The following is a 15353-nucleotide window of genomic DNA, read 5'->3' as shown; positions in this document are numbered from 1 at the left end:
ATCTGTTTGCTGATATACACTGCACATTCACAAAACATGCCATCACGAGCTGTATATACTGATTTCAAGTACCTCAAATTATCATCTGACCACATTTTTATTTGTGTTTCAATGGGTACATTCAGTTCTGGACTGTGTATGCTATTATCGACATGTTATTATGATCCTGCGCTGCTGTCATCATCATACTTATTGCTGTATTTTCCAAACATTCGACAGGTATATTTCATGATTTAGGAGAATATGTTTTCGTAACATCCTTTTCTTCTCTTTCAGATGATCAGTTTAATGCATATGGTAATCTGATATGTTTTCATTACTCTCCTGTTGTTTCTTTAGGAGAGCTTACGGATCCAACAAAACAGAGCTAAAGCAAATGCCCAGGAGAAAGAAGAACAACAAAAACAATTGAGAAAATCCCTGGAGGCCCAAGGCATTAACAGTATCAGGCATATGCACCAACAGAAACAACTAGAGACGATTAAACAAAAACAAGAGTGCGTACTCTTCTCTCCTTCCCTCTCCTCTCCTCTCCCACATGCATGTCCTCCACTCCCACTCCATGCAGCAGTGTGTGGGTGTTTTCTCTCGCTTTGCGCTGAGGAATATATGACCCCATTTCAGTATAATGCAGTGTTGTTGATTTGCTCTTCTCAGGGAATTTGAAGAGAGACAGAAGTCAAAGAAGGTGATCGTGGCAAAAATCATCCAGGAGGAACAGCTGGTGAAGAGCAGAAAGAGGCACCAGGCGAAACTACCTAATATCTCAAGCACTGACAAGTTGTCATCTCTGGGGAGGGTAAGAGACAATCTCCTGCACTACCTGGACCCCAGACCCCCATCAGCCACAGAGGAGAGAGCCACAGCTGTGAGTGGTTCTTAACATCTGAGATGCCATTTCATTTCAAGTGAAAGCACAGAGAGATTGAGTGCATTCCAAACAATTAGGACCTGACATCTTTGTGCATTTGTCCAGCAGTGGAGAGAAACAAGTGGCATCAGCAGCTCATCGTCAGCTTCCTCTGATGGTGAGGACCCAGAGGAAAACATGCGCCAGGAAGTGGACCACCTGAGTCCTGCTGACAGCTTGGCTCAGCCTGAATTCTCTGGGCTGTGGGACGAGAAGTACAAGGTGCAATAAAAATCAGTCACAAGCAAATTCCTGCAAGTTGCTACAATAAAACATTCATAAATCATGTCCCATTCACTGCAGGCATATCATTTCCTTTACGACTGTGCTACTTGCTAACTTTCAGAGATTGAAGATGTGAGGCCAGTGAGGAATCATGTTAATGTTCCTGCCTTACTAGTGGACGGTGGGGTGATATGCATGCAGGGTGGATGGGATCTTGAGGGGTTGATCATGTACATGGTCACGGTGAAGCGCATCGCTGGCCGGTGGAAAGTGAAAACATGACACCATGTGTCACAGAGGAAACACAAATCTGTCTAAATCTCGGCCAGGTCATCAATCAGACCACAGTGCTGAGGGAATCAGGGAGTGTTTGGCCTGGTACCATGTATTCTGTTGTTCCAAAACTGTTTGAATTAAGAAAGATTTGCATTTCAAATGCCTCTGATTTATACTGAAACAACTAGTCAATTTTATTGTTAGTCAATCAACCCTGGCAACAATTGTAGTCATCTGTTTAAAGTTCTATTGACTATATTTTGTCTTTAACCAAGTAAAAAAACTTTATTATCCAATATTCCCTGCTTCCAGCTCCTCAAATCACCAATCAAGAACATCATCTATAAGAAAAATCTCGTCTTTAACACACATATCAAAATGTTTTATTTCAAAATTAAAAACAGTTATTGATCAACAATGTTTTTTGTTACAATAGAATCATCACACATCTTTTCCTTAATACAAAAATGTTAGCAAACTATACACTAAGTGCCTACAGGCAACAAGCACAGATTTTCTAATTCAGTCTTAGAAAAACTGTAGACTAGACAAATCCAAATATTTCCCCAGAAGTGTAGTAAGGGTAAAAGTTTTCTGTGGCCAACAAGTGAGTATTGTTTAGATCTACTCTAACTATCACATCAATCACATGCATTGCTGAAGGGCTATTTCCTGGTAGTTTTTGATCGAGGCCGGAGTGTCTGTTGCTCCCTTCCATTGAGGTGAGTCAGCTCTGTTGTCTCATCCAGCCCCTCTACACCCTTGAAATGTGAGGCGACAGGCATCACTTTGGATTGTGCTGGTGGCCTTTGAGGCCTCAGAGCGAGCGGCGGTGTTACAGCTCAGAGCTCTGAGCGAGTGACAAGTCGAGTGGAAGTGATCTTGCCTCCTAACATACAGATCGTACTAATGCTCTCATCAAAAGGCTACTTCTCGACACAGTAATGGCCACATGAGCACAGCGACGTAACGAAGCTAATAAGATGATTCATTCACTTCAAGTGCTCTACAACACAGGAAAAAAATAGAGCAGAGGACTTTGACATTGGAAAAAAGTTTAAAATTAATTAAATTAAGTAAAAGATGAATCTACATGTTCATACACATGTAAAGCAATAAAATGGTCTCCTACTATTATATAATGGTCAACTAAGACTCCTCGGTTTATTACATGATTGTTTTTCATCTTATAGAATATTACACACAGTTCTTACTCACATGATAGCCTTGTTATTCAGAGGACCACTGGTATCCTTAATATTTTTGGCATTTGAGTGCTGTATTTATATAAGAGCCATGAATTCTGCAGTTTCATTATAACGATTGTTATTGCCATCGCTCCTCTGTGTGGTTACAGTCACCCCTCAATTTGAAGACAACACTGGTGCAAACGGAAGTAAAGCAGGAAGAAGCTGCACTGTCCAGTGGAAAGCTCAACGTGCCTGTTAAAAAAGTTCATGGAAAAGAATTGAAAGGGCCTCCATTCATCAGCAAACCAGAGGTCCTCCTCTTCAAGGTATCACACTAAGGGCTTTTTTTTAAAAACATCACTTCTGACTTCAGAATATAACAGAGGAATTCTGATGAAATAGATGTAGGTGTTATGTGCAAAATAATGATTTAGAATATTTTAAATTGTCTTTTGTAGGACTTTGAAGTGCAGAAAATATATAAGAAGAAAATTGTTCTGACTAACACCAGCTACATCACGAACCACTGCAAGCTTGTTGGGGTCTCTGCTCAGCTGAAGGATTCTATCTCTATCAAGTAAGACATTAAGTACATTGACTCTGTGGGCAGTTTGCCAAAAAACAGTCACATTGCCTTTTGTAGTATCAGTGGGCCTGTCACGTTTTAGTTCTTTTACTTTTCTCTTCTCTGTCTATTATTACATTAATGCTCCACTGACAGTAAACTAATCTAATAAAAGACAAGTTCGACAAGACAAATTGAGTATATGGCTGGACAGTGTAAGGTCAATGTGAATAAACGTTTGTGGAACTGCAATATGTTAATTGGTAAATTCATGACGCCCAGTTTCAGCTCTGTGTGCATGTTGTTTGCACATCGACTCAGTTGGACACCACACAGACTTTTGTGCTGGGGAGCTGGCTGTGTAAAGTCAGTTTGATGTCTGGTTCAACTGATTTGAACATTTGTCTTCACACATCATCACACTCATAATATCAGGAAAAGTTCAGGTTTGCGGCGCGTGTATGAAAGCAGCTTTTGTTGTCAAATTGTGCACAGCCTCTGTCTCAGTCACAAACTGCTGCTCCGGAACAGAATGAACTCAGAAAAAGCTTTGCCTCTTGCTCCCAGGTCATACATTTTTGCAAGCACATTCCTCTTCTGGTAAGACAACACTTGAGCTACACATGTTTACCGCAACAAATGTTAAAGCTACCATGAAGCCACTGTGATATTCAACTGCTTCAGTTATCACATGGAAACGCCCGCTTGTGTATCACCACTTAGGAATTTAATACAGCCACTTATTGTCATTTAAAAAGATGGAGTGGATGTGAAGCAGAGCTTGTCCTCCCACATATGGGCGCCAGCTTAGATCACCACGCTCACATCTTCTCTCCTGAGCTCTGTGAGTCAGACTACGTCTCTGCTACATCTCCTCACTCTCAGCCTGCTAGCAGCCTACAGGCCGAGCAGAGATGAACTGTTTTCCGGGTCACTCACTGTGTAGCACCTCCTCATCAGCTTCCCCATGACTTGATGGGTTTTTTCTTCATCGCTCTTCTTTCTGCCTGACTGAGTGAACCGTCTCCCAGGCTACAGCAGGGGCAGTGGGAAAATACTGATGCTGTTCTTGAGCCTTCGTGCTGGACTACATGTCTGAACATATCACCTTCTAGCCACTATTCTTAACTCACATGTAGCAAACACGCACTTCCATACCAACGGGTGAATGCACACATACTGTGTCATGCACATTATACCCTCTCACGCCGTTGTATCTCTCTTTCATGTCACTGAAACACAGCACAGTCAAGATTATGTATATTTTTTCTGTAGTTACACTGGTCTGAGACTCAATTCAATATCATATTATTCAAATCAATCTGAAGATAAAAAACAACAGGTGCTTCCGGCTTTTTCCACATTGATTAGTACAAGGTTGAAAAAAATCTTATTTCATCATGAAAGTTATTTGGTGTGCTGCTGCACCTGTTTTCCCTCGACTCATTATTCACTGCCACAAATATGGAGGATAGGATATTTACAGTGCAGCTGTGTAACTTAACAATTTATTTTAGAATATAGGACAAGATGGTGAATATCCCTTGTACATTTGAAGGTCTCCTGCACAATTTAAGTTACCAAATACAATTAGCGGATGGTACGCTGAGGCTAAAGGTACATTAAAGCTACTGGCTTGTATGCAGTAGATCAGATATCATTACCTCTATGCCTTTTTAAACGTAACACTGTCCCATTTTTGAACGTAGGACACAATTGAAGATGATCTAGAGCCACTGGCTGCAGCGTTCTGCAATGTTTGATTTTTCTTTTATGGTCTAGTTCAGTTCCAAACCTATAAAACACACAGTTTCTCTGTTCAATGTAGTCCTAAGTTTTACTGGTACATGGTCTGGTATGACCAGAGCTTAATGCTGGCTAGTCCTGATCAACCATCATGACACTATTAATCATACTGTTGAATGGTTGTCTCTCAAAACTTGGACATTTTAGCGTCTCATTACACGGTAGACTGGTAAATCTGAACTTGCCATATGGTTGGCGATTGCTTTTATGATTAATAATGTGGGGAACAAAACCAACAAACACATCTATAACAACAAAAACAATCAACATGACGACAAGGAAAGTTGTTTATTTAAAGCTAGGGTTGGTAATCCTCGGGAAAAAAGCAAGAGGACACTTCACAGATAAAATGCAACCGTTACATCCCACCACCTCCCATCAGCCCTCTTGTCAAAGCTACGCCCACATGAATGGGGCACTGCCTGCAAAACTGACTCGCTCGCTAACTTTGGACTAGCGTCCCTGCTTCAGCGATGTATGTCTCTTCAGCTGAAGATGCCAGTCCTGTGAGGGCCACTGACTTTTTTTTCAGACAATTTTATCAGAATCAGCATCAGAAATACTTTATTAATCCCCGCAGGAAAATTCCAAAAGTCACATTATTTATTAATGGGTAGCAGAACATGAAGAGAGAGAACAAATAAGATAAAAAGTATTTTGGAAACAACTTACCAACCCTACCTTCAGTCAGAAGAAATCATGTCAAATCATATATGGTGCAGGGTTTCTTTCTCATGCACAACATGAAACCTGCATAGTAGCAGTGTGTTTTATGTAAAGATGATGAAAGCCCCCAGTGGAAACACAGAGCACACTGCTACTATGCAGCCCTCCTATAGGTGAGATGAAATAAACATCCTATGCCCCCACTGATTTTATATGATTTGTATACTCTTTAAAGAATCAGGAGTTAGGCTGGCAGAAAAGTAATAAGTATGTTTTCATTGATATTTAATCACCTGAAACTAAAATCACATTCCCATTAGCTAAGAAAGAGCCAACAGGCCCCCTTCTACTTATAAGTAAAAGAAAAACAAGGTACAGTAAATTAAATATAATTAAATTGTTAACAATGTAATTTAAATTGCAACAGCATCATTGGCAAAGCAGTGTAGGAATAATCTAATTTAGTGAAAGGAAATATCAAATTGTAAAAGTGATTTATGATTTACACATGCTGACAGATGCACCTGTTTCTGCCACTGTACCGTCCACACACTCTCCTTTTAGGACTCAGTGTCTGCCGTGTGTAAAACCTGCTGGTTATTCACACGTTAAAAAACCTACAATATTGAGATCAGTCGTGACCAAAGCCTCTGTGGCTCAGCCAGCTAAAAACATTAAACATCAAACACAGCAGGAGAGAGTAACGTGAACCAATAACACACTGGGCTTTTTCACACCAACCCATGGCTCCCTGTACGCCCCCTGAGTTTCTAAAAATGGTTTTCCATCCTGCTACCCCTCCCAGCGTAGGCGCTTTTGTGCCAGAATGGGCTCTGCTGTATCTTTTCACTACTGGGACAAAAACCACAACAGCCTAGGCTCCCCAGACTTGGTAAAAAGCCATATAGAAGCTGTGTTTTTGCAATATCACTTTCTCACATTATATTGCACATGACAGGAAGATACCCCTCTGTGGTATGTATGTTCCTGAGATGAGCTGCGAGGTAAAGCCTGAGACTATAGTAAAAATGGGGGTAGTCACACATCACATCAACAGATTTTTAACTTGGTCCAAAATGGTGCAAGGACAAGATGCAGTGTTTGGTTTAGAATAGAATAGAACATAAAAACAACAGGCAATTAGTCAAACATGCATATACACAAGATTGTATTGCACACAAAATGAGCTCTTGTCTTAGCCTATCTGGGAATCGGATGTGGTTTTGTTGAGTTAATACCTTTGACACTTGTGTTACGAGATGAATGGAAATGGCTCGCTACATTCCAGGCTCCTTTACATTCACCCGATAACATTTAATTCAGTCACTGCTGTGTATGCAGTTTACTCGAATTGTATGTCTTACTTTCTAATGTACAGGTAGACTATCTGACTAGGGAGGTTATGGATTACTCACTATTTTCAGCCGACCTCCACAATGTCTTCCACCAGCAGCCTGTGAACCACAACGCAGTCTGTTGGGTGTCCCCTCTAGCCACACCAGGCTCTGAGGTCAGCCAAAGCAGTTGCTGTCCTATGGTTTCAGTTCAGAAGTGATGGGGAAGTAGTGAAGTGGAAAAGAGTCCGTGCTCTGGGTTACTGTCTCCAGAGTCGTGTCTTGACTTGAGGTCTGTTGGGTCGCCATGCGCCGTCAACTACTGTTGTGCTCCTTGGTCTCTCTGGTGTGGGCTGCCACCAGGTGTGTCAAATCGTCCAGGAAAAACCGAGTTGACCCCAGGTTCTGTGTGGAGTGTCAGTCTTTACCTACCACTTTGCTCCACACCTTAACTCTAACATAAATCAATAAACAAACCTCCAAATGGTTCATAACACGTGGAATAAAGGACTATTTGAACACCATTTTAGCCAGAGGGACTCAAATGCTCAACATGACTGAAGAGGGGATAGGAACTGTCTATCTGGATACGTTTTTGTGTTTTTACACATTTTTTCAGTTAAGAGTTAATTAATGATTTAAGTATGGTTTCCATCACCACAAGTTAATGGAGACACAGATCCCAGGTGCTCCAAAGCCTGGGACAGAAAACTACAAGACAGAGGTTTTATGCCATACTAACAGCTCTGTGAGGCTGGACTAAGGCCTGTTCTTAGGGTTTACTGTTGAACAAATGCTAACACCAGCATGCTAATACAGTGTAATACATGCCAGAGTTTAGATTAACCCAAATTTGAATTTTGACTTGATGATGGCTCTTCATGATTAGGTAATTGCAATTCATTCATCAATTAATGTCTGCACCAACTTTCACTGTCATCTATTTAACAGTTGCCAAGAAATGTTGTGCAAAGACCATAAATGAAAAATGTTCATGAACAAAAATTGAGAGTTAGCAATGGCAACTGTTATAATCCCACAATCGGAAATATGTCTCTGGATTTGAGAACGCACTCGAGCTTCCTGTGCTTGCTTTATTCTACACTGCATGCTCTCCCACTTTCGGTCTGTATGCCACCTCAAATCTCATCTTACTTGAACCATCTTCAAAGTTTGACTTTGTGACTGTGAAATAGAAATGACAGCCATACAAGTATTATGATCCTGTTGCAGCTAAAGACAGCTGGAAAAGGCATTTCCATTTTCTTAAGAGCTTAAAATCTGTCAAAGTAAAATGGTTTTCTGAAACTAGAAAACCATGCTGCACTTAACAGAGCTTGTTTTATTCATCTTCTCTGGTAGTCTGTCCAATACTCAGAAAAAGAATAATTTAATATGGGCACCAGTCAAAACTGCTGAAAGCCCTCATCTGTTTGTTTGTTTGTTTGTTTGTTTGTGTGTGTGTTGGTTTGTTTGTTTGTAAGCAAGACTTTACGAAAAAAATGTCAGGGAAAAACCCATTCAATGGATTTTATTTCCACTTTCTTATAAATTGCAAGAGATTTTCAACATTTTCATGAAGCTTGATAAAAACAAATCAGGCACATTTAGGGACCTGATATCTATAGCTGGTGCTGCTTGATTGAATTTAAGGGAACTGTTGGGCCGAGGCAGAGGTATGGGCTATACTGAGTTCAAGTTTCTGATAGAAAACTATCCATTAGAAAATATCAAGCAGTTTCTTTTTGGTTTTGGGGCAATTCAATATGATAATTCTCACCCACCCCAACATCCAAACAAAAGATTTGCATCCAATAGAGCTGCCCTTATAAACTTGTTAACAAAACAGGTTTTCACTTATAAATAATAATAATAACCACAACAGCAAGATAATACAAGTAATGTTCGCACTCATTGTCAGAGTTGTGATTCACTGTACATTGCTCTCGGGGGCGTAAGGGTGTTTTAGCTCAGTTGAACTGAATAACAAACTAAAGATATTTATTGATTTACTTTAGGAGATGCCAATGAGGAGCATCCAGAATGTATAACAGAACACACGGACCATCACTGATACTGATACTGTACATGGTCTCAGCTTCATTGCTGCGGTGTACTGCAATCGATATGATGTACAGAATGGCCTCATTTGCAGCTTTTTATGTAGGGCTGCTGTAGCAGCCTTTTTCAAACTCTGCCTCACTCACCGTTGCATCCCAAGTGAACTGTTCTATTTCACTTCACATCTTTTCAGATCACCTACTGTATCTAGAATGACACTAATAAGGAAGGGAATTAGCCAGAAAAAAAATGAAAAGCACAATATGACATTATATTATCAACAGATTTACTCAACACTTTTATACGCTTCCAGGTCACAGTGGTGAACTTTACCTGACAGCTGGACCGTTTTATATTCAGTGTATGAGCTGGACCATCAACTTCAAGCTACTGGCTTATCTCTACATCTTTTCATCAAACATCTATGTCATGTAAATGTCCAGTGAAGTGTAATATTTTTGCCTTAGTAGCTCGTAGCTGCAGAAACCAACACTTCATATCTACTTTACACAGCTGAGTCACAGTTGCATTATTTGGAAATGGAAACCTGTGAAAAGGCGGAAATAATTTTTTATTGACCATTTAAAGCGATCACATTCACCCATTTAAGCACACATTCATACAGTAACACACTTATTTATAGCCATAACAATAACAACAACAATAATTATTAGAAGAAGAAATCTTATTTGACATTTTTGTGTTCGTGAAAATACAATTGCAGCTCATTTATAAAAGAGTTGGTAACAGATGTTTTGTGGCTGTACACAAATTTGAACTTGTAATGTATCAAACTGCAGCTCTTTTCCATCTTTTTCTGGTTTTTCAGGTCAGGGTGAAATTGTTTTTTTGGGCACATCTCTGCAAACAGTGTCAGCTTCAGGCCTCTTGGGGAGACGCTTCCCATGTTAGTGTTTGACTGACATTGAAAAACTGCCGTTGGAGCTCGTCAGACAGAGAGAGAAAACCATGTTATCCCAGTCTTCTTCTTCACTGAGTTAAAGAAGCTGAAAAAAAAGTGATACAAGGGGAAAACTGAACTTTTGTTTTGTGCCACCCTCAGGCCAAACATTGTCAGTTTTACTCATAAGATATCTCATTATCTAAGCATGAAAACCAGCTCCCGCATGATTGCACTTTGATTTAAGCATTTCTTACTTTGTAAAAGAATGATAACATTAACAAGATCTAATAAAAAACTAGTTACAGTATGCTGTAAGTGTTGCTGCTTCTTGCTGCTTGCCCGTGGCTGCATGTCTTTTTGTTTATGTATTGGATTTTTAGAATCTCCCTTGCTTCTCTGGCTGGCTGCCTGCCATATTCATATTTATCGACCCTCTTCTTGTGTCTGTGGAAGAGCGGCAAGTTATCAAGCTCCTCGGGGCGGCATCAAGAGAGGAAGCAACATGTGCTGTAAGATACACATGTTGCTTTGAAATGTAGCTCACAGTCCTCATGTTTCTCTTTCTCATGTGGAAATAAACTGGATGATTCTGGTTGAATATGCAGTGCGATATAATAAGACTATAGGGCTGTGAAGTATCACCAGACCATTCTATTACACACTGCAGTGTTTTTAAGTGGAACAACAGCTCTTTCTTTTCTGCGCCTGAGCATCAAGTTGACTTTTGACTTTTTATCTGCTCTTCTCTGAGATTGATCATGCTTCCTTCATTTCGATCTTTTGTTGAACGCAGCGTATTTCCTGCTGCAGAGGCATGTACAGTTTGAGATGCTCTAAAATTAAAATGCTTCCTTTAAGTTCCATGTTATTCTTGTAGACATGAGGTCTCACATACACTCACTGACTTTTTTGCAATCATTGCAGTCAGTCTATTAGTATTTTACTCTGAGCAGTGCTACTTTTGTCTTTGTGCCATAGAACCTGGCAGCAGTTTGAAATGCAAATTGTCATTCACCAACTGTTTCCACAAATGTCTGTCTGTCTGCATGTGGAAGGAATATCTCACGAACAGATCATCTAATCAGCTTTACACTTGGTGTGTGTATTGTAAACTGCCCTCGGAGGTGCAAATTGGAAACCCAATATGTTCAATTTTAATACAATTTAAACAAACAGCACTCAGTTGCTGTCAGTGGGGGCAGGGTAGTGTGCCCTCAGAGACACACTTAGTCTAACATTTCTTCCTCTGCATCCTCAGATAAACCACAGCAGTGGTCAGCAACTGTCTCGAACTGCAGTTCTAAATCGCCACAAGATCATTTTGATAGTTTCCTTATTTTTATTTCACCATATCAGACTGACACAGACACTGATCTCTGTCATGGTAACAACATATAGGATAATTTCCTGTTTAGCAATTGGTTTTCAAAGTGAAAGTACAATGTTTATTTAGTTGTATCGAGCGGAATTTTAAAGCTTTTATTTCGAAAAGTTGTGAAGCTGGGTCTGAAAATTGTGTCACGTGCTTAACAAACCTGTGAAATAGCGAAATGTAATGTATCAAAAATAACAGCAGTTAAGTAAATCATTAAAACTTGGATATAAACCAAACACATGAACAGTGATAAAGTAAAATCACTTAATTTCATGAAAAACATTGACAAGCTGGTTTAAACTGGTTTTAGCACTGGTATTCATAATTCCCTGTGTTTTGGGTTTCAGCTTTGAGCCTCCAGGTTCTTTACCTGCCGGGATGTCCTGTGACGTGCAGGCTGTTTTCCAACCTATGGTTAGTCACATGATCACCACAGTAAACCACATGCTTTTACATTCAGGCTCATATCTGTCATTTTTCCTTCAGTGGTTTTCCTTCAGTGCCTTTTCGAGCATTCAGGAATGGGAAATTTGTATCTGCATATCAGCATTTTGTCGAACCTGAGTGTAACAAGGGTTATATAACAAAGAAGACAAGCAATGATAATCTAGTTTGACTACATATCTGTGTCCTTGTGAAAAATGTCCTCAGTGGTATTTTTCGAGGGAATGAAGTTCCATATGAACAATAGATTTGTGCAGACAGCTTACATCTGATTCTTATTATCCAAGTCCTCGCACATTTCCACTGTCTGCCCACTGCCATTCTACTCGTTTGTTTGAGGATCAAATGTCTGACATTTAATCTAGAATCAGACCTTTATTCTGAACTAAATGTCAGGTAGCCAATGCTGTTATAAAGCGACACATTTTTCCCTTTATCTGATCCCTGCAGATCAACGAGGACCTGGAAGGAGACGTCCATTTTTCTTCCGCGGCGGGTCCCTTCTCTGTGCCTGTCAGGTGCACCATAAAGAAATGTGAGGTGAGTTGTGTGCTGTAGCCAACCTACAGATGATTAGAGAACATTACTGAACGTGACATATGACTATCAGTGTAATCTTCTTGCCCTGCTATGTTCTCAAATCATTCTTGTGCTTTTAAAGGGAATGGTCTTTCTAGCTTTATATTTATCCATGTTAATGTTTTGTAACATGGCTTTTTTGGCCTGTATAGTTAGATTTTTAGGTTGCTGACAATGCAGGATCCAATATCCAATAAGAGGAATAAGGATTATTCATTATCGAATGCTGATGACTTTTCTACTGTGACTTTTTATTTAATTGTATTTTCCATAACTCCCAGCTCATCACTTTTTATCATTATTATTAACATGATGAATGATTAATTACATGGAAATACTCTCTCTCTATAGCTGGTGGTTGACAGTGAGTTAGTGGACTTTGGTTCACACGTGGTGGGCCAGACTATTTCACGGACTATCACCTTGACCAACAAGGGAGCTCTGGCCACCCTCTTCAGCCTGGACACCTCCACATGGCTCAGTCCAGAATCTCACCATGTCCAGATGCCATCACAGGTCTCACATGCCCACACATGCCAGGTCAGACTGTCGATTGGGATCTAAACAGTTTCTGTTTCTTTGATGAACTAATGGAGTAAATGTCATTGCCACTACATATGAAAATCAGGGAATTTAAAGTGAGGGAATTCACACCACACAGAATGACTACAGTCAGTTCACATTACCATGTCGTAAGAGAGTCATCTTGAATAAACTGTCACAGTATGGAATATAAATAATGTGCTGTGTTGTTGGCTGACAGGAGACAAGCAGTCAAAATACAACATGTGGCATTCAAAAGAGCTCTGAAGAAATCCAAACAAAGCAAGAGAGTCAGGAGCTCTGTGAGGCATCACAGCAAGAGAAACCAGATGAAGGTATTATACAAATTTAATGAAACATTATCTAACACCAGTTTATACCTGAACTAGAGTTCTGCATGGACCTGAACCTGTACTTACATCTTTAAGTTCCAACCCCTATGAACGTATCTAGTACTAACAAATTTGGTACAGTCTATTCGGGCATTTTTACCTGCTTGTAAAACATGAAAATCAATGGCACAGTCAGGTCAAATTGTCCAAATCTGAACTAGGTTTGAGTTTGGTTTTAAGCAAAATGTCTCAACAACCATTGAATGGATTGTCATGAAATCTGGTCCAGATATTCATGTTCCCATCATGATCCCTCCCTTTATATTTGTGATTCTGTAACTTTATCTTCACCAAACCAAACATCATTTAATGTCATCACTTTAAAAGTTATATTTGTCTAATGCTTTGGTTTGTAGTCAAATTCCATCAGCCTCTGTTGTAACTGTGTTGCTAAAACAAGATGGTGAATATTATGCATATAAAATATCAACAATTTATCATTTTCATTGTGACCATCTTAACATGTTGGCATTTACATGAAATGCAAAGTACTGCTGTGGCTGCAGATTAATTGCAATTTGAACATAATTTATAAACAGTCCAAGTGAGGACTGAAAAAAAATCTACTCATGTATCAGATTTTCCTTATCTTTCTATTGTTGTTGGGACATTTGGTTCTTGTAAGGAGGGAAGCAAAAGAACACACACACACACACACAAAGCTGTGGGTTCACCTTGCTCTCACAGCTGGTGACAAGGAGAATGTTTCTCTTTATGTTCCCTCCGATCTAAAGTCTTCATCGCTGTATTCAGCACTTTCCACCACTGATGCTGTGATAAGCCGTTCAGTCTTTTACTTCTGCTCTGCTAGCTTTGGAAAAAAACTGTGTTAAAGTGGCTCTGCTCGATTTTTCATCTGCAACCGTTTAGAGATGGTGTTCTTGGCCAAATTTTCAGGCTGCTGATGTTATTTTTTTGACTGAATCTTACAGTATATGCAATTATCTGTCGATAAATGTAATGTTCTGCTTCATGCTCATAATAGTTCTTGACCCAACTGTCAGTTTTCTGACGGGATATCTGCTCTTCCCTCTCTCATACTTACAAACTATTGGATGTGTGGCTCTCAAAATGCCACAAGGAAAAGACTTCTGATTATTATGAGCCTTATGAGCTCCTACCAGTGCCACCGTCAGGTTGAATTTTTCTTCTGCATATAAATGTATTTTCAATCCAGAGGATTGACCTAACTTTCTTTGTGTTGCATTTGGTGAGTTGGCAGCTCTTCATGGCAGGTTTGCTGCACAACTAATCAAAAGTTCCTGTGTGTGGTTTTTCGTGTGTGTGTGTGTGTGTGTGTGTGTGTGTGTGTGTGTGTGTGTGTGTGTGTGTGCATGCGTGTGTGTGCATGCGTGTGTGTCAGAGTCGGAGGTGTTAGCTGCAGGTCCACAAGCTATTCCTGAGGCGTGTGTGTCCACTAATGCAGAACCCCAGGTAGACGAGTGCCCCGAAGACACCTGTGACATAAGTCTGGGAAATGTAAGTATTAAGTCATACTGTGAATACTCAGCTATGTCTTATAGCAACACTGCTGATTTCAGCTGCAATGATAAAATCAATGTTAGTATACTGTATGTTTAAAGCTAGTAAAGAACTTTATTTCATAAAAAAAAATGGTAGTTGCTTTATGAGCTTCCTTTAGAGTAAAATTATCATATGATTCACTTGTAGCCTATATCAGGCCAGTGGAGTGCAAAGCAGCCATGCTAGCAGCATGGCTCGAGGGATGGCTGTATCGGAGTGTTGATTTGTGTGTTGGTTGGTTCACCACTTCCTGATCGAATTTTCTTGATAACTATTAGATGCTATGAAATTTCGTGGGATAGAGTGCTGTAACAAGGCATCCCTATACAGTAGCAACATTTTGAAATCATAACTGCTGCAGACGTTTGCGATCCCCAGAGGATGAATCTGTGACTGACATTATCCCCAGACCTTCCCTTAAATGCCAACAGCAGCACACAATTATTATTGCCATATATTTCGATTTTATAACGACATACAATAACTACAGACCTGATGATATCAGGTCTCATTTGTTGCTTGTGTTTAGAGCTAGTTAATATGCTAACCTAAGAGGTTA

The 15353-nt window shown here is 39.9% G+C and overlaps 1 protein-coding gene across 6 annotated transcripts in view; it reads left to right on the top strand.

Moving 5' to 3' along the window:
- cfap74 (cilia and flagella associated protein 74) overlaps positions 1-15353 on the top strand; it is a 52025-nt gene that overhangs the window by 6392 nt on the left and 30280 nt on the right. For 4 of the 6 annotated variants that reach the window (XM_069527220.1, XM_069527217.1, XM_069527215.1 and 1 more), the window contains exons 10-19: positions 340-497; positions 658-868; positions 977-1132; positions 2769-2927; positions 3060-3178; positions 11660-11726; positions 12207-12296; positions 12687-12875; positions 13099-13213; positions 14634-14749. In XM_069527220.1, coding sequence (XP_069383321.1) covers positions 340-497; positions 658-868; positions 977-1132; positions 2769-2927; positions 3060-3178; positions 11660-11726; positions 12207-12296; positions 12687-12875; positions 13099-13213; positions 14634-14749 — 1380 coding nt within the window. The remainder of the gene's footprint in view (positions 1-339; positions 498-657; positions 869-976; positions 1133-2768; positions 2928-3059; positions 3179-11659; positions 11727-12206; positions 12297-12686; positions 12876-13098; positions 13214-14633; positions 14750-15353) is intronic. The other 2 variants (XM_069527218.1, XM_069527221.1) reach the window with 2 other exon arrangements.

The sequence above is a fragment of the Paralichthys olivaceus genome, chromosome 6, assembly GCF_024713975.1.
Source record: "Paralichthys olivaceus isolate ysfri-2021 chromosome 6, ASM2471397v2, whole genome shotgun sequence".
Classification (NCBI taxonomy): domain Eukaryota; kingdom Metazoa; phylum Chordata; class Actinopteri; order Pleuronectiformes; family Paralichthyidae; genus Paralichthys; species Paralichthys olivaceus.
This window is presented reverse-complemented; position numbering and strand designations above follow the sequence as displayed.